General features: G+C 43.2%; 1 protein-coding gene and 1 non-coding gene across 2 annotated transcripts; both read right to left on the bottom strand.

Annotated features, from left to right (window-relative positions):
• Positions 1 to 4,034: 4,034 nt before the first annotated feature.
• On the bottom strand, positions 4,035 to 9,508 carry Esx1 (ESX homeobox 1). The gene is made up of 4 exons (XM_074063124.1): positions 9,297 to 9,508; positions 8,783 to 9,101; positions 7,502 to 7,547; positions 4,035 to 4,641 (listed from the first exon to the last, which is right to left on the bottom strand). The coding sequence occupies exons 1-4, from the start codon at positions 9,376 to 9,378 to the stop codon at positions 4,219 to 4,221; spliced, it is 870 nt and encodes a 289-aa protein (XP_073919225.1). The 5' UTR covers positions 9,379 to 9,508; the 3' UTR covers positions 4,035 to 4,218.
• A 2,648-nt stretch (positions 9,509 to 12,156) lies between these two features.
• LOC141420032 (U6 spliceosomal RNA) lies at positions 12,157 to 12,264 on the bottom strand. Its single transcript, XR_012444739.1, has one exon. It is a non-coding gene; the product is annotated as a U6 spliceosomal RNA (small nuclear RNA).
• Between the last annotated feature and the right edge of the window lie 7,225 nt (positions 12,265 to 19,489).

Here is a 19,489-nt window from a genome sequence, read left to right as displayed (position 1 = left end):
CCCAAATCATTTCACGCAGCATACTCAGGAAAAGGGCAGCATATGTGATGAGGGTTATATTACGATACCAACTGGCTCCAGTGAGTATGTCCACTCAAAGTCTGAGAACTCCAGTCTAAGCATTATGGGCCACTTTGTATTAAGTCCTCTACTTCTGTCAATAGAAGACCCTGAACTACAGGAATTCAGATTAGGTAAAGTTGAATTATCAATCAGGAAATGCAATAAAGGACAATATTTAGGCACCATATTTTACCTTCAGGTTTTCAACAACCAGTCCTGAATGAGTCGGTAGAAAAACAGTATGTCTGGATGTGCTCAGAGGATGCCCAATTATGATCAGAATTCAGGCAAATGTCTGTTCTTTTGAAAACAACTCAGATCAAATTCTGTTCCCTTATTTTGTATATATTTACACTAACTACTCTTTAAAAAAAGCACTTTTCCCACCTATCTCAAGGGAGACACTGTTTTCTAAACTAAAGAATTATTTCTAGTTCCTTCCTTCTTTACACACCAAATACTTGCAGTCCAAATGATGCTTAAAATGTTGGTTCTCAGACAGTTTCAAGTTAAATCTCTAAGGTTCAAATTATATTTGTTTGAAAAATAATTCACCTTATACAAATATAGATTAAATCAAAAAGCTTTTTTTTCCTACCAGAATACACCCATACCTTCTTCCTGTCTAATATAACCATGAAAATTACTGTTGTGAAAGCTTTCTAGCATGTGTGTTTCAATGTAAAACAACTTTGGAAGACAAGAACACATCCAGAATTGTTAGATGACTACAAAGTACACTCCTCCTGAGAGCATGTTTATAACTTTTCAGCCAAAACATCTGCAAAGACCACCTATTACAGTTAAACATATTTGCTGATAGCCAGTTTCTAAATATTTAATAAATTGGTAATTTCCTTATATTAGAATGGTTAATTTCTAATCCATTCTTTAGGAATATTTGAAATGCATTTTAAGGGGAATGCTCTTTGTGAGATTAGAGGACTCTTCTTCCTTTTAAAACCTAGACTGGCTGGGCATGATGATGCAATCTATAATACCAGCACTTGGGAGGCTGAGGCAGGAGGATTGTGAATTTGAGGCCAATCTGGGCTACATAGTGAATTCAAGGTTAGCCTGAGGTACATAGCAAGACCCTGTCTCTAAATAAACAAATAAGTAAATAAATAAAAAATAAAACCTAGAGTGAGGGAACATTTATTCTGCTGAAAGCAGTAGATATGATTTTTAAAATGGTATGTTTCTTTTTTTACTTGGCAGTACTGGGATTTGAACTCAGGACTTCACACTTGCTAAGCAAGGCACTCTATCACTTGAGCCACTCCACTAATCCTATTTTGCATTGGGTTTATTCAAGATAAGGATCATGAACTGTTTGTCCGGGCTGGCTCCGAACTGCAATCCTCCTGAACTCTAACTCCTAAATAGCTAGGATAACAGGCATGAGCCACCGGTGACCGACCTAAAATAGTATAAATGTCTCTTGAAGACCTCATCTACTTATGGGAAAATGTATTCATATCTTCTTCCAGGCAGCCTGAGATGGAAAAAATGTTCTATATGTGTGTCAGATTGGATATGAGAGTTAACTGTGGGTTTTATGTGATACATGCTGTTTGGCTTTGTCGGAAGTTGGCAAGGCATGACGGGGTCCTGGAACTTTTATTTGTACAGACTCTGGTTCTAATATTTAAAGCATCAAGAAACTGGTGCTTAACAAGAAGGAAAGGGTTCAGCAACAGGAAATAAGAATGGTTGGGTTTCAAAATCACCTAGCAAAGGGCACACGTGTGCATTCCTGGATACTCCCAGAGCTGGGACCTTCGGGGTAGTGTTATCTCGGGGCAGGAAGAAGTCTCACATTAGACACAACCACTTTGCTGATGTTTTTGACAAATCCACGGGTGTGGAGGGAAGAAAGGAATGAAAAGTATTAGACACAATGCAAAAACTGTTTTCTTGAGAAAACAACCTCTTCCTTTCAATGTAGGAGCACGTAACTGCTGTGTAACTAGTCTTTTTTTCTTGAGACAGTCTTACATTGTCCAAGCTGATCTCTAATTCCTGGGTTCAAGTAGTTCTCTGGCCTCAGTCTCCTGAATGCAGGGATTATACACATAAGCCACCATGCCCTGCGTGCAACTTGTTTTTGACACTTCTGCATGCCCTCTGAGAGGAAATTCTGGTACAACCACAACACCCTTATCTGAAGCCACTGCAATAACTTCATACTACAACTATGTTCATCAAATTATTGCACATTGCTAGAAATCGCGAAAGCAAAGGTTTTTTACTGAAAAAGTTAAATATTTTAAAAATAGTAAGTCTGACCTCCTTCCCCCCCAACCCATTTTGGCTTTGGTTGTTTCTACCCTGACAGATTTGCATGAAGACAGCATGAAGAAAGCAAAGGTCTGATTGCTCCTTTTAAATGAGTAATTATTCTGAAACATTATTCAGGATAGCATGTGTTGCTTTGAGCAGCACTAAACCAAATGGTTCCATTTCAGTGTTTAATCAGCAGGAACCAGCATTGTCTTAAGGATGTTGAAGACAAACATTCCTTAGCTGGGGAAGCCACAGTAATAGGCTCTCCCAGCCTGGAGGTGAGAAAAGGGAGGACCTTTTTCTAGTCTTGATAGAGGCTTTTGTGTCTCCCCTAATGTGACGGGATCCTCAGATCAAAGTTCCTATCCCCCTACCTCCTCCACAAAATGGAGGGCAGTGAATTACAGAATTAGAATACTGTGGGTGTTTGGCTGCTATCTTCTCTTCAAGCCCTGTTAGTAACCTTTTAGAACTTTTAGAAAGTTTCCCTTAGAGCCCTGGGTCTGGCTTGAGCTCCTTTGCATGCTGGAGCACAGCCCTACCAGGGAACACCATTCTTTCCCTAGACACTTGCCCCCTCCCACCTAACACCCGTATGTGCTCCCAACCGGGCAAAGTGGGGAATTGGATGGGGAGCATGGAGATGTGTGGAAAGACAATGTGCAGCTCAGTGAAAACCTGCCATGGGCACTTGGAGAACTCTGTAATGTGCACAGCTTATTGATGGTGACTCAGGGATATTACCTTATAAAAGGAGGCCTCTTTTTTTTTTTCTTATTCATATGTGCATACAAGGCTTGGTTCATTTCTCCCCCCTGCCCCCACCCCCTCCCTTACCACCCACTCCCCCCCCTCTCCCCCCCAATACCCAGCAGAAACTATTTTGCCCTTATTTCTAATTTTGTTGTAGAGAGAGTATAAGCAATACTAGGAAGGAACAAGGATTTTTGCTGGTTGAGATAAAGATAGCTATACAGGGAGTTGACTCACATTGATTTCCTGTGCGTGGGTGTTACCTTCTAGGTTAATTCTTCTTGATCTAACCTTTTCTCTAGTACCTGTTCCCCTTTTCCTATTGGCCTCAGTTGCTTTAAGGTATCTGCTTTAGTTTCTCTGCGTTAAGGGCAACAAATGCTAGCTAGTTTTTTAGGTGTCTTACCTATCCTCACCCCTTCCTTGTGTGCTCTCGCTTTTATCATGTGCTCATAGTCCAATCCCCTTGTTGTGTTTGCCCTTGATCTAATGTCCACATATGAGGGAGAACATACGATTTTTGGTTTTTTGAGCCAGGCTAACCTCACTCAGAATGATGTTCTCCAATTCCATCCATTTACCAGCGAATGATAACATTTCGTTCTTCTTCATGGCTGCATAAAATTCCATTGTGTATAGATACCACATTTTCTTAATCCATTCGTCAGTGCTGGGGCATCTTGGCTGTTTCCATAACTTGGCTATTGTGAATAGTGCCACAATAAACATGGGTGTACAGGTGCCTCTGGAGTAACAGTGTTTTGGGTATATCCCCAAGAGTGGTATTGCTGGATCAAATGGTAGATCGATGTCCAGCTTTTTAAGTAGCCTAAAAGGCTACTTAAAACATTCTGTTCAAATCACATTCTCTTAGCAATTTCCATCCATGCCCTACTAACCCCATTTGGCACTCAAAACCAACACACTGCTTATCCACATATCCACATCTTTATTTAACATACAACCATATGGCCTACAAAAACAACAAGGCACTAACTTTGTTCATTCAATTCATTTAACAGGTATCTGAAGAACTACTCTTGGTTCTGTGCAATGCACAATTTAAATCTGGCAGAAAAAATGCTTTGGAAAAACTGCTATGGAAACTGTGCTTTAGAAAATAGGAGGTGGGAAATGATCGTTGTAGATGGAGGCCCATCCCATATCTGTAGGGATCATGCCAAAGGGAGGCTCAGGTGGCACGGGAAATATAAGCACCATAGGTGGCCTGGGTGGATGGTGTATTCTAGGAGGTATGGGGACCCTATGAGGCATGAACATCCTGGGAGGTATGGGCCCCCTAGGAGGCATGGGATGGATCCTGGGTGCCTGAGGCACCATAGGCATGCAAGGGTGCCAGATGGGCTGTGGCACCACAGAAATGCATCTCCAAGCAGCCTCCACAACAGGGATGGCATTATAAGGCCCATCAAAGATTACGCCGATAGGGGGGCCCAGTGCGACAGGAGCCATATATCTGTATATTTGTGCCCTCTGGTGTTGTCTCCACTTGGCTCTTCTGTTCTGAAACCAAACCTTCAATCAGGGAAAAAAGATTGGTTTAGTGTATTGAATCGTTAATATCATAATGGGAAAACCCTACAACATGCAACTCTATATGCCACGGAGATTTTAAACTGCTACAAGGTAAAGCTACTTCCTTGCTGTTGTAACATCTTAGGAGAATAAATATCTCCTCTCATCCTTTCAGCTAACCCTAGTCCTGAGCATGTACATTGCTGTAGCTCTCTCTTCCCACTTTTAATACTCCTTAAGTTTTTTTTCTAGGTTCTAGATACGGGTGTAGCTGAGTGAATTGCACCAGGTTCCTGCTTGTAATGCTCAAGCCTGGTCAAAGGTGTCCTCATCACCGTTTTGGCTTGTTTTGCTGGGATATGGAGAGCTATAGAAGTCCTGGGCGCTACTTTGGTATTTTAGCCTTTAGTGTTAAGGCAACATTAGCCTGAGTCCAAATTATCTAGACTCTAAAATCCTTTTTCAGACAAGAAATAAAGTACCCCATTTTCACCAGTGTTAGTTTTTGCATTACCCTCCAAACCTTCCTGGCCTTAGGACATGGTCAGTCATTTCTGTTCTAGCTAGTTTCAGCATCTTGGACTGGAGTCACTGCTGCCTGGTGTGGTAGGGTCCTGCAAGTCCCATTCTTTAACTAGGAGACCCTGATCCCATCGCTCATTCCCAAGGCAAGAAAGTCCAACGCTGCATTTTATGAAGGTGTTCAACACCAATGTGAATGGGGGGTGTGTCACAGAAAAAGCTTGCCCCAAGTACTTACCAACTACCAAGAAATGTACAATCAAGTCATCAATTAGATTTAACTATTCTCTTAACATACTAGATAATGGAGTTTACATTGTTTATATTGTATTTAATCCTTTTGGGATTAAAAAGATCCCAAAAGGAAGCTCCCAAGTTGCAAATTTTAATTAAGGCAAAGGGCCTCTTCTGTCTACCTGCATCCACCTTTTCTCTCTCTCATCTTAGGATTTGAGGTGTTTCTGCTGCACGAATGCAATGGTGTGGAAGCCAGTGCAACAGAGCTCATTTTGGAAGAATTCAAATGTGGTGGTGCTTAAATCTCCCTAAGAATGATCAAAGCCAGCAGATAACCAATTGTGGTTTGGGCTCACATTAAGTCAGTATTCCCAATTCTGTTTTCCCAAACAAACAAACAACAGGTCTACTGCATTTGCAGAAAGAAGGAAGGAAAAGTGCCTATTAAAAGTTTAGTGGGGCTGACGCTGGTGGCTCATGCCTGTAATCCTAGCTATTTAGGAGGCAGAGATCAGGAGGATCATGGTTTGAAGCCAGCCTAGGCAAATAGTTCCTTTAGCCCCTATCTCGAAAATACCCATCATAAAAAAGGCTGGTGGAGTGGCTTAAGGTGTAGGCCCTGAGTTCAAGCCCCAATACCACAAAAAAAAAAAAAATAAAAGTTTAGTGGGGCTGGGCACTGGTGGCTCATGGCTGTAAATCCTAGCTATTTGGGAGGCTCAGACTGGGAAAATTGAGGTTCAAGGCCAGCCTGTTGGGAAATAGCTCCAGAGACCCCCATCTCCAAAATTACCAGAGCAAAATGGACTGGAGGTGTGGCTCAAGAGGTAAAGAACCTGCTTTGTGAGCATGAAGCCCTGAGTTCAAACCCCAGTCCCATCAAAACAAAAAGTTTCATGGGGGAAATGCGTGTTTTAGAATTTGAAAAGAGTGGAGGACATTGTCTTGTTACTTATTTGTGCTTTTTTTTAAAGCTCTTTTCCCTTTGGAAATCCACGAACAGGCCTATATAAACCCAGGAAGGGGTGGGGTAGGGTGTATGGGAGCAACTCAGCAAATATTAAGTTTGTCTATTCCTTTGAGTCTGCTGTGCTGTCCTGCCAAAGTGGAGGTATCTTCATCCCAACCTGAGGCTAGGCCTGCCTGTGAGGGTGGGCTGTGGCATCAGGATGCTTGTATTCAGTGGCCATCTTAGTTGGGCTGCTTTTCTGGATACCCCTGACAGATGTGCAGTGCCCTTCCATCACTGCACTGACATACCCACTTTAGGGCAAAGCTAAGAAGCCTATTCCCTTTCTTTTTTTCTGTACTGGGGTTTGAACTCAGAGTTTCAAGCTCTATCTCTTTAGCCATGCCCCCAATCCTTTTTGCTTTAGTTTTTCAGATGGGGTCTGGCTTTTGCCACTGGCCAGCCTCAGACCACCAAATTCTACCTCTGCCTCAGAAGTAGTTGGAATTATGGCATGCACCAGCACACCCACCTCTCAACTTCAGTTTTTATAATCTGAAATAGTCACCTTTTGATTCCTTGACATAAAATCTTCATTGTCTGAATAAATGAAAATGTGTTTTAAAATTAACACAGGTAAGAATCTGGCCTGAATGAGGTACATCTCCTAAACAAATTCCAGCAAACTCACATTTTCAAAAATATTGCCATCTAAAAGGAAAACAAAATCTTAGATGTAAGAAATTCTTCAAGAAATTATTTGCATATGCATTTTATCATTTCACAAATTTGAATTTGTGTAGTATATGCAATGCATATATTTGAATGTATACAATTTGTTTCTAACTTTTCCATCTTTCTTAGGTTAGTGGAACTTGATGCAAAAATGTTCTTTCCTTCTTTTGTGATGCTGGGGATGAACCCAAGGCCTTGCATGCTTATGGGGGTGTAGTGTGGTGATGTGCTTAGCGTGCAGGAGGCCCTAGGTTCAATCCCCAGCACCCCCAAACAAACAAAAAACCCACCAAAAACTTGCTAAATGTGTCCAAGACGACAAAAACACACAACTTGACAATGTCGAGAACAAAATGTTACCTAAAGCATGTTTTTAAATGGCCGTCCTGCAAAATTCGTTTCTTAAGACTTACTGACCTGCACTTTGGCTTCAGTCAAACCCAGACGTCCAGCAAGTTCCTCCCTGAGGGGGATAATTGCAAATGATCAGTGTTTGGAGTGTGGCTAAAATGAAATATATGGGTCAACATTATTTCTATCCCCACCTCCCAGGGTGGTTTTCTATAATATACCTTGTGGCTTGTTAAATTTAGGGAGTTTTTGTATGGATAATTTATCTGTTAAATGAGTGAAAATGTTTGTTAGCTGAATATGACTGTTTTTCTGCTTGTGGAGCAGCAGAGAACAAGCCTAGAAATCTTTTCTTGGGAGATTCCTCCGTGAAAAATAAAGTGTTCCAAACACCTTTAATGTAATGTTTTGAACCAGATATTTCTGCTTATTCTAAAAGGAAGAGGCGGACTCTCAAAGAAGTTGCCCCAAACTACCTGGGCCCGAACGAACTTGGAAAAGGGGAGGAGGGTGAATGGGAAATTAATGGAGGAGGGTGAACTTGTTCAAAGTACACAGTACGAATGTATGGAATTATCGCAGTGAAACCCCCTCGTATTATTAATGTATGATAACTCAAAAATAAAATTTAGGGCTGGAAGCGTAGCTCTAGTGGTAGAGCGCCTGCCTTGCTAAGCTCAAAGCCCTGGGCTCAAACCTGAGTCCCCACCCAAAAATTTTTTTTAAATTAAAAAAAAATAATTTTTGCTGTTCGGAGGCTGGCAAAGGCTGAGTACAGGGGAGCCAGAAAAAGCGACACCGATGCCCACACCGACCGGCCCTGGTCCCTCATTTCCCCTGGGGTTGAGAAGGGTTCGGGGCCACAAGGGTTCCCAGGCAGACTGGCGACGGCAAAGGGTGACAGGCTTTGGAAAGCACAGAGCGGTGCCGCCGGGTTGAAAAGGGCGCCCTCTGTGGCACGGCCGGGAGTGGCCTGAGGCAAGAGATGCGCTCGCCAGGCGCGCAGTATCGAAAGGGCTCTAAAAAACTTCACTAGCACGGACAAGCAATATTCACAACATCAAAGTGCAAAAAAAAAAACAAAAAAAAACCTACCAAACTTTTACATAAAGGCGGGACCCAACCCGCCGCACTCGCTACATTGTAGTCGCTCCCCTCCCCCACGCGTCTAGTCTCGCAAACCCCTCGCGTGCATCGATAGCCCCACCCTAGTGATCAAAGGTGGGCCTCGGCGTCTCGGCGCCCCCTAGGTGGCTTCTGGCTCAGGAAGGGAAGGAAAGGGTCCGGGGAGAGAATTCAGCCCTCTAGCAAAATGGGCGCCTGCCACCACTGCAGGAAGTCACTTACCGAGCAAACACGTAGGGGTACTGAACGCGCTGGAAAAACTCCTCCATCTCCTGCAGTTGCAACTCGGTGAAAACAGTGCTGTAGCGCTGCTGTTTCCGAGCATCCGGGGGCTGGGGCCCCTCCGCGGCCGCGGGGGCTTCCTCCTCCTGCTCGGAATCTAGGAAGATGTCGTGGCCCTCAGGATATTCGTCGTCCAAGTTGTCAGGTGCTTCTGCTACAAGGCCGTGTTCAGCTCGCTCTCCGTGTTCAAATTCGGGTCCAGTTATTCCCTCGGCGTCTCCTCCCACTACAATCATCGAGGTCACGGTAGGCTGTGCATCTGAGAAAGGAGGAAAGCAAAAAAAAAAAAAAAAAAAAAAGACACCAGGGCATTGGAGCGCGCGGGCAGGAGGAGGCAAGGGACCGCTCTAGAGGAGCAGCGGCGATAGCCGCGCAGTGTCACGTCCACGCGCCTCTCCCAGAGAAAGTTCCTCTTGGAGTTCGCTGTAGCGTCTGTCCCCGTCTGGGTACTGACCATGTAGTTCTTCCTCGTAATCGTCTGCTCCAAGGCTGCTGTAGCCAATGCCATGGTTGCTGCACTTGGATAGAGACTCCATCTAGTAAGTGCTGTCGATGAAGCTGTGCGCTTCTGCCGGCTCTGGCGCTGGGGTCGGCGCTGGTGCCCGGGCCGAGGCTGGAGCTGGAGCTTGCAGATGGTCTGGTGCTCTGGTGGCGTGGGCTGAGAGTCACCCTCCTTATATACAGGTTGGGGACGCCACGCATGCTCAAAGCTTGCGCACGCGCCAGTGAGACGCCCTCTATCAGAATTTGGAGTGCAACAAATTAGCACTGGTGGGACCTGAGGGGAGTATACAGGCGGCTAGGATGTGCAAATAAAATAGGGCGAGTGTGTGCGCAAGCGCCATACTGGTAGTGGGCATGCTGTGCGAAAAACTGGCTCTAATTTGCACTAACTTCTCAACTCGGGCGCAGTGCCCAGTTGGAGGAAGGTGATGTGCTGAATTGTGAAAGCCGATTAATGGGCAGGGTGGGCTAAGACCTCACACTACCTACTCTAGTTGGCGCAGAGATGTTTGCAGAACTCTCCCTCTCCCAAACCTCCATATTCTGTAGTATGCACGTGGCGTGGTGTTCTTTATTCCCCCAAAGAAAGAGGGCTGGAGAAAGTGCAGAGGCCTCAAGCACTCCAATCATGCTAAAGTGAAGTTGTTGTCTTATCTTACTTGGGGCTGGAGCAAGGGTCTCCCTTCCTAGGAGTCCGTGACTAATGGAGAGGGCTGTTTGGTTCTGTAGGGTTCTGGTCCACAGTCTGAGAATCAGATTTTAGTGATAAGATTCAATTAATAGGCAGGGAGCTGCTTGCTGTGGGTTTGAAATCAGAGCCCCCAGTGCATTCCAAGAGCGGGAGTCTGCTCTGCTAGAGCAGAGTCGGGGTTCAGATGCATGCTGCAAGAAACCCCACATAGCTCTAGAGAAAGCTCCAAGGGCTTAAGATTTTTAGAAATACCACGTCAGAATGCAAGTATAGCAATCTGCAGAATGCTTAGTGCATCCAGCAATGCTTATGCCACAGGGGCCCCTCCCTTTGGTTCCTGGCACTTGCAACATTTGCAGCCTTCGCCGCCACCGCCGCCGCCACCAAGCTAGGTGCATATCATCTGCAACCTGCTCTGCAGAAGCCTGCTCTGCAGGCACCTCAAAAGCCTGCTCAATGCCCAGGTCTGTGTTGTAGACGCTGGAGAATTCACCGCCTTCCCACAAGCACATCTTTCTCCTCCCCCTCCCTTTTTCTAGAACTGTCTTTTTGAGTTTTTCCTCCTCGCCAATGTATCAAATTTAAAAGGGCAGCAATGTGTTTGAACGCTGGATGGTTCGAGAAATGTTTGTGGGCATTTCAGGACCTATTAATATCCGTAGTATAATAAGAATGGCGTCTAACTAATCATGGGCCTTATGCTTGGCACCCAATACATGATTTATCCTACGTTTACCTTCACAAACACTACTGTCATCATTCCCATTTTTTACACAAAAGACTGAGCCCCAGGGAGGCCAGACAACTTGCCAGCGGTCATACATGACTTTCACTACAAAGTCCGTGCACTTTTCACCCTATTATTTCTGTCTTAATTCAAAGGAGTAAATAACGATATTCTAGGCAGAAGTGGAGGAGGAGGAAAGGTATTTTTTGGGAAAAAAAAAGCCATTGGACTGAATCTTCACAAATCCTGAATATGAGGGTCTCCTCCTCCTCCTCTTGCACCAGTTCAGGCCTCTCCCCCTTGCACCAGGGCCTCCGCTGAGTCTCGTTAAGCCAGAAGGTTTGGATCCAGCAATACTGGAAATACTGGGAAAAATTAATAGGACAGGCACTACATGCATTGGTTGCTAAGTTAGTTTCTAGAAGACTCGGACAGGAGGGAGAGGTCAGGAGGCCCAGATTCATGTTAGGGTCACATTATGACTTTTGTGGGTCCCTTCCTCTGTAAAAAAATATATATTTTACAACTGTATATGGTATAAAGATGAATAGAATCCAGGCTTGGTTATATTAATTTTTTCTTCTGTTTTCAAGAGAAATTTTGAAATTTCTTTTATGGAAAAGTGTGGTGGACCCTGCAACTACTGTGCCTATTGGGTAAGTTCCCCTGCCTCCTCTTCCCAGGAGGTGGCAGGTAGGAACCAATTTACTTTTAAAAAGATGTACAAGCCCATGCCAGCAGTGACTCATGCCTGTCTAGCTACTCAGGCGGCAGAGATAGGAGGATCATAATTCAAAGCCAGCCTGGGAAAATAGTTCCTGAGACCCTATCTTGAAAATACCCAACACAAAAAAGGGCTGGTGGAGTGGCTTACCACCTGCCACCAAGCGTGAAGCCCTGAATTCAAACTCCGTACAACCCCTGAAAAAAAGTACAGGATGGAAATCCCAGAACCTCTCTGATTTGAATCAAGCTAATTTCTTCTTCAGGCAGAGGCTTGCTGGGTTCTGCAGACTTCCTTCTCTTTTTGCTAGACTCTGGTGAATGATTTTTACCTGTGATGAGTTATTGCACAAGAAATCCATGCAGTCAAGGTGTGCCATAGCCTACCTGGTACATTGGTAACAGTAGAGATATGTTCTGTGACACCTCAGATTTCCAGTTTACTCCAATGTCATCTAAACCTGAGTCATTTGGGTACCCTTTGCAAATTTTGCCATATCTAGGTACTAGATGTTAGGGTATTTACTTATCATGTTTCCTCAAATTGTTTCACTTTTTAAAAACCTTAAATGTGTAACTGAGCCTTGCAAAAGGCAAAAAACCCCAAAAAACCAAACCAAACAAACAAACAAAACAGCTAGGAATTCAGGAGTTTGATATACCAGGTTTAAAAATATGGAAAGCGTTCACAAATTTGCATGTCATCCTTGTTCAGGGGCCATGCTAATCTCCTCTGTAGTGTCCCAATTTTAGTATATGTGCTGTGGAAGTGAGCACAATGAGTGATTTCTTGTTTATTCATGTTTGTGCATCCATCTCTACTAACTAATTCCAGAACGTTTTCACCGACTTATAAAGAAAACCTGTACCCATTAGCAGTCCCCATTTCCCGCTCTCTGCAACCTGGCATCCAGTAATGTACTTCCTTTTTCACGGTGTCTTCACTTTTCTGTAGTGGCCACCTGTAGCATGAAAATATTAAGTGGAAAATTTTGGCTATGATTTTATTATTATAGCTAATTTCTTACTGTGCCTCATTTATAAATTAAACTTGATATAGATGTTTTGGTACTTTCTGAAGTTTCAGTTATGTCCGGGGGGTTTTAGATTATATCTCTGGGAATAAGAGGGAGACAACTGTAAATGGAATTGTACACTATGTGGTCCTGTGTGTCTGACATCTTTCACTTAGCACCGTGGCTTTTTTTAGGTTCATCCATGTTGTAGTATGTATCAATAATTCTTTCCTTTTTATGGTCGAATAAAATTTCATTGTATAGATATAGTAAAGTTTGCTTTAACCAAACTCACCAATTGAAAGGCATTTGGATTGTTTTACCTTTGGGTGATTACATAGCACTTCAGTGAGCATTATTGTAGAATTTTTGTTTGAATACCTGTTTTCAGTTGTTTGGGGTATATGTCTAGTAGTGGAAATGCTGGACCATATGATAATTCTGTTTAACTATTTGAGAAATTGCCAAACTGTTTTCCACAGCACCTGCACCATTTTACATTCTTATCAACAGGGCTGGGGGTGGGGTATGGCTCAGTGGTAGAGTGCTTGCCTAGCATGCCAGAGGCTCTGAGTTTGATCCCAGCACTGCAAAAACAAAACAAAACAAAACAAACAAAAAACCAAACAAAACCCCTCAGTATTGTCATCAGTGATGCAGGAAGAGGGTTCTATTTTCTTCACATTCTTATCAACATTTGTTATTTATCTTCCACTTAAAAAAATTAATGCAATTGTAGTTCATATGAAGTGGTTTCTTATTATTGCTTTGGCTTGCATTTTTTCTAATGATTCATGAGGCTGAGCACCTTTTTTTTTATTATTTTGAGACAGAGTCTTTCTACATAGCCCAGGTGACCTTGAACTTGTGATCCTCCTGCTTCTGCAGGTCTTCTTTGAAGAAATGTGTATTGAATTTGCTTTTCATTTGTAGAGTTTATGAATTCTTTTTTTGTTTTTTGTGGAGGTACTGGGGTTTGACCTCAGAGCTTCCTGCTTACTAAGCAGGCACTCTGCCACTTGAGCCACATCTCCAGCCCTTTTTGCTCTGGTTATTTTTCAGATAGGGTTTTGTTTTATGCCTGGGCAGCCTGGATTGTGATCCTACACCTGTTTGTGTAGCTGGGATGACTAGTGCAGCCACCATGCCCAGGTTTGTTCTATTGAGACTAACTTTTTGCTAGGATCATAGGCCACCAGCACCCAGCTATGTATGAAGTCTATATATTGTGGACACTAGATCCCTTTTATGACTTGCAATTATTTTCTCCTACTTACGTTTTCATTAATTTTCTTGATTAGTGTCCTTTCGTGCTTGAAATGACAAGCTTTTTCCCATGTAGCTTTGGGGTTTAAATTAACACTATCAGTACAGTCTGATTCATTAAGGAAAGCAAATTCAGACATGTGGTAAAAGCGAATCTAATGTTGCATGGAGGAGCCTACCCCTAACTGAGGCTTGACAAGATTCCCATAGATAAAGCTCAAACATGCACATAATTTTAAGAAAAAAGCTACTACTGCCTCGGTGCTGGTGGCAGAGATTGGGAGGACCACAGTTAGAAGACCGTCCTGGGCAAATAGTTCCCCAGACCTGATCTCAAAAAATCCCGACACAAAAAGGGCTGGTGGAGTGGCTCAAGTGGTAGAGCACCTGCCTGAGGCCCTCTGAGTTCAAACCCCAAGACAATGCAAAAAAAAGTGAATAGAATTTGTAGGAATGGAACACAGTGACTAATGCATTTTTTCCTTTTTCTTTTCTTTTTTTTTTTTGCGGTACTGGGGTTTGAACTCAGGGCCTTGCGCCTTGCACTTGCCAAGGCAGGCCCTCTGCCACTTGAGCCACACCCCCACCAGTCCACATTTTGCTTTTTATTGTGGTAAAATACACATAATCTAAACTTCTATTTTGACCATTTTAAAAGCACAAAATTTGCCGTGCACCGGTGGCAAAATAAACAAACAAAAAACAGCTCTACTATGTTTGCAAAAGGAAGGGAGGAAAAGTGCATATTAAAAGTTTAGTGGGGCTGGCGCCCGATGGCTCACACCTGTAATCCTAGCCACTCAGGAGGCAGAGATCCGGATGATTGCAGTTCGAAGCCAGTCTGGGCAAATAGTTCATCGAGCCCCTATCTCGAAAAAACCCTTCATAAAAATAGGAGTGGTGGAGTGGCTCAAGGTGAAGATCCTGAGTTCAAGCCCCAATACCACAAAAAAGAAATAAAAAGTAACCCCCCCCCACAAAACTTAGTGGCATTTAGTACACTCACCATGTCTGCAAGCATCACCCTATCTAGTTCCAGATTATTTTCTTCAATTCCAAATGAAACACGTACCCATTCAACACTTGCTCCTCATTCTCCCCTCCTCCAACACCTGGCAACCAGAAGTCTACTTTTGGTGTTTATAGATTTGCCTGTTCTGGAAATTTCCCATAAATGGAGTCACACAGCGTGTGGTCTTTTATGTTTGGCTTCTTTTACTCAGTATTATTTGTCTGCATTCATCAATGTGGAAGTGTGGATCACTACTTCATTCCTCTTAGTTTAAGGGATTAAGCACCAGGCACGTGTGAGGAAAATCTGAAGCTGCGGATCCCCTGCAAGAGCTGGGGTGCCTTAGGTGTGGTGCCTGAGGTGTGGCACGCTCACCTGCTTTCTCCCTGAGGAAGCGTGGCTGGCTTCTTTGGTCTTGAATCTCACACTTCATGTCAAGCCGCTCCACCCCCCAAAATCCTCTGCCTGCAATTTGTTCCTTTGTAAAGAAACAAAGGACAGACCAGAGGTCCGTATTCCGGTTTGTAAACTGAGGCTATTTCTAAGTGGTTTACAGAGACTCCGGCAGTCAAGAGAGCTGTAATATGATAGATAGACATTTCCTGCTCTTACCGTTATGTTTCTGCTGCAGGTGTGGGTCATCTGGTCAGGTGTGGCCAGCAAGGACAGCGGGTGCAGGAACTTTGGGTTGATAAGGCCAACGGCAGCGCTTCCACAGCGCTCTGTGCTTTCAAATTCTTTTCCCTCAAGGCACTCTGTATTGGGGATTTAAAATGTTTGCAGTCCTTGACCAAAAGGTCTCATATGGCCAACTCAGTCATCCATCCTAAGGACTGATAAGAATAGTATGGTGGCTTTTGATGAAATAATAGCAAGGTATTTTTATTAAATATTACAAAATTTTCAGAAACCCAAACTGTGGGCCTGTTTGGTGTTTTTTTTTTTTTTGGTGGTGGTAGGAGCTCTACCACTGAGCCACATCTCCAGCCCTGGGTTTACAAAATTCCTATTTATTTGTTTGTTTGTGTTTGCTTGAGACAGAGCCGCACTCTGGAGGCCAGACTGGCTTCTAACTTGGGATCCTTCCGCTCTAGTCTCCTGAGTGCGGGAATTACAGGTGTGCGGCTTTTTTTTTTTAAACTGACATTTCTAAAAAGATGTAAGGGACACATAGAGGCTTCTCCTACCCACCTTTTGGAGAACCACAGTTTTCTGTTTCCCTTAGAGTCTCTCTCTTGCTGGTGGTACTGAGGTTTGAACTCAGGGCCTCACTCTTGCTTGCTAGGCAGGCCCTGTGCCACCTGAGGCACTCCACCGTCCTCCTTCAGAGTCTTGGGACTGTGTTTACACTGACAAGTGAGAGGAAAACTTAGAGGATGTTTGTCTATCTCCTTGGTCACAAAGAAGGAAAGACAGCTTGGAGATAGCTGTTTCTGCTGGTGATTTTATGTGGCAGCAGATGTAATTGATTTTTGCATCTCCTCTCCTATGTTGGAATACAAGGGCCCCTTCTAGTTTTTTCCATGAAGCTACATCATTTACACACTAAGTTCCCAGCTGAAGGCTGTGGCAGCAGGCCTCTTTGCTGAAACCAGGAGTAAAATCAAGGGCAAAATTCCACCATTTTTCTTTAAATTTTACCTGATTTCGTTGGCCATTATTACCAGAAAGCTTGAAGAACAGCTGCTGTTAATAGTTACAAGCATTACTGCATGAAACGGGGTTATTTACCTAGGGGTCCCCTGGACTCAAGCCTCGAAAAGCCTGCTCCCTGCAGCTGCATTTACCTTAAGCATCCTTCAGAGCGCTGCCCTTCGCGACCTTCGTGGTTCTTGCTATGCTGTGGGACAGTAATCTGCTTTTAGTCTATGTTGAAAGAATAATGCAGTGCGTTAATTACCATTGGCTTTCAGACATGTGAAAGTCTTGCCCAATTCCACCTTGTGTAGAAATCTTCCCAGCCCACCCCAGTGCACGGCACTCTCGCTGTCTTCTGAGCTCCTACAGCGTCTGCATGAAATATATTCATTTGATTCTTATTACACATTCCCTCGTAGCTGAGTTACCTTTCAATGTGTGCAGACACGCGTGCACGGATGTGTTGGCATGCATGCATATTAGATTGCAAACTCCTTACACTTCATAAAGTTCTTAGCATTTCTCAGAGCAGTGCCGAGTGCACGTAGGCATTCGGTAAGGGTGTTCATTGGTTGGCGAATATGAAGCATTTACGTAGAAGTAAGCTGGCTTAGCCAAGGTACCTGCGGAATTTTATTATTTTATTATCTTAGCTGAGCTTTTCCAGCTTTGCCTCTGCTCTCATTTTCCTCCCAGCTCTTCCACAGTCTCAAGAGACAAATACTGGAGTGACAGAGTTCTTCCCAGGAAGGGTCTAGAGGCTACTTGGTGACCTTACATGCGCTTTGAGAAAAGGGCCAACTTTACATTCTTCTTTGTCTGAAGCCTATCTGTGGATGCCTATGGAAGTCTGTCTGACTTGTGAAGGTTCTTTTATCCTGTCTCCTTGAATGTCACTATTATTCTCCTTTCCTCCTTACAGTGTGTGTGTGTGTGTGTGTGTGTGTGTGTGTGTGATGTATTTGAACTCAGTGTTCAAGTACTGTGTACAAAGGCCACAAACGTGAGCACTACATATTTTAATATAAGGTGAAAATGACAAATTCCACAAGAGAATCAAAACGACCTTGTAGGACTTCAAAGGGGGACGAGGTCACGTCCAGACAAACCTGGAAGCATAACAGGGAGAGGTAAAATCTTAAAGTACATTACTGTTCAGAGTTCTTTTGTACTTTTTTAAAACAAGTACTTTTTCCCTCCCAATCACAAAAGGAATGAATAATTGTTGTGATAAATTTGGAAAGTATAGAGAAGCAAAAAAATATATAAAATAAAATAAATTCATCCATAACATTATGGTAATAAAGAGGTGATAATGACAAATTTCACTTTCTCTATAATTTTTCTAAGTTCTATATTCCATATAACTACCTGAATTTCTGTTTTTTGGTCCTACATTGTATCACAAATACATCTTGCACTTTAAAAATTTAAGCTTTGAGCTGAGCTCTGGTGGCTCATGCCTGCAATCCTAGCTACTTGGGAGGCAGAGATCAGGGCGATCATGTTTCAGAGCCAGCCCAGGGAAATAGTTCGTGAGACCTTATCTCAAAAATACACAACACACCACACAAAACAAACAGGGCTGGTAGAGTGGCTTGGTTGGTAGAATGCCTGCCTAGCAACATAAGGCCCTGAGTTCAAACCCCAGTACCACCAAAAAAAAAAAGCTTTGAAGAAATGATTGCATATAGTCTGTTGTTGAGTCTCCTTTTTCTCAATTGCTCAGCCAATATTTATTGACAACTCTGCTATTATTGGGATTTTTGTTTTGTTTTGTTTTTGTGGTACTGGGGATTGAACTCAGGACCTGCTGCCCACAGGTGCTCTACTACTTGAGCCACACCTCCAGCTATTTTTGCTTTGATTATTTTTGAGATAGGGTCTCACTTTATGTCTGGGCTGGCCTGGATCACAATCCTCATATTTTTACTTCCCAGAGTATCTGGGATGAAAGGGAGGCACCACAGCACCCAGCTTTTATTGGTTAAGATGGGGTCTTTCGAAGTTTTTGCCTGCCTCAAACTGTGATCCTCCTAATCTCTGCCTCCTAAGTAGCTAGGATTAAAGGCACAAGCCACTGTGCCTGGCTTAGTTGTTTGTTTCTTTTTTCTTTTTTTGAGTCAAGATCTCACTATGTAGCTGGCCTCTGCTGAACTCCAACTCACAATCCTATTGACTCAGCCTCTTGAGGCTGGCCCCATTATTGTTTTGTCAGTGTTTAGCACTGCCTGCCACTTTCTGAATGCTCAATAATTTTTTTTTTTGGTGCTGGGGATCAAATCCGGGATCTTGTGAATGCTAAGACAAGCACTCTACCATTGAAATACATCCCCAGCAAAGTTATTTCCTTTTGTTTTTTTGAGACAGGGCCTTCCTATATGGCCCATATTGGCCTCGAACTCTCCATCTTCCTGCTTCAGTCTCAGGATTGCTGGAATTTCGGGCCCAGCTCCAGCCAGAGTTTTAAAAATATTATTTGAATGAATGAATGAATATGTTCCAGGAACTATGCTAGATCAAAACCGTAATTTTATTAACCATTTTCTCCAATGTTGAACATTTAGGATTTTCTTTTTCCCCTTGATTTTTTTATAACTAAGTGCTTTTTGCACACAAATAATTTATGGGAAGAATTTCACTGACAGAGGTCAGGGATGGGGAAGAAATTGTAAGCATATTGAGCCAACATGAAGGGCTAATCTACTGGCCAGTAAGTAGTTCAGTTTGGCAGATGAATGAGGGGAGATGTGGGAGCCAGGGCAAGACAATGTTCTTCCCATCATATAGCAGCTACTAATATATATACTTATTTGTTATATTTCTTTCATAGCATAAATTAATTGTATAAGAGAGTTTCATTGTGATATTTCCATACATGTATATAATGTACTTTGATCAAATTCACTCCTTCTTTTTCTTAACACCCCTTTCTCATCACCTCCCTTTTTAATAATATTTAGTGGTTTTCATTATGCTACTTTTGTACATATATGCAATGTGCTTCGTTCGTATTCACCCATCTTCCTCTCCTTTCCTCTGCCCCTTCTGCTGGTTCCCTCCCCCAGCA

This window comes from Castor canadensis, chromosome X (genome assembly GCF_047511655.1).
Source record: "Castor canadensis chromosome X, mCasCan1.hap1v2, whole genome shotgun sequence".
NCBI lineage: Eukaryota > Metazoa > Chordata > Mammalia > Rodentia > Castoridae > Castor > Castor canadensis.
Note: the sequence above shows the minus strand (reverse complement) of the source record. Positions and strands in the feature narration are given on the sequence as shown.

Coding starts and splice junctions, on each gene's coding strand:
- Esx1 (XM_074063124.1), bottom strand. CDS start 9,378: ATGGAGTCTCTATCCAAGTGCAGCAACCATGGCATTGGCTACAGCAGC. Junction 9,102..9,296: donor TTACGAGGAAGAACTACATG/GTCAGTACCCAG, acceptor CTCCTTTCTCAG/ATGCACAGCCTACCGTGACC. Junction 4,642..7,501: donor TGACTGAAGCCAAAGTGCAG/GTCAGTAAGTCT, acceptor CCCTGATTGAAG/GTTTGGTTTCAGAACAGAAG.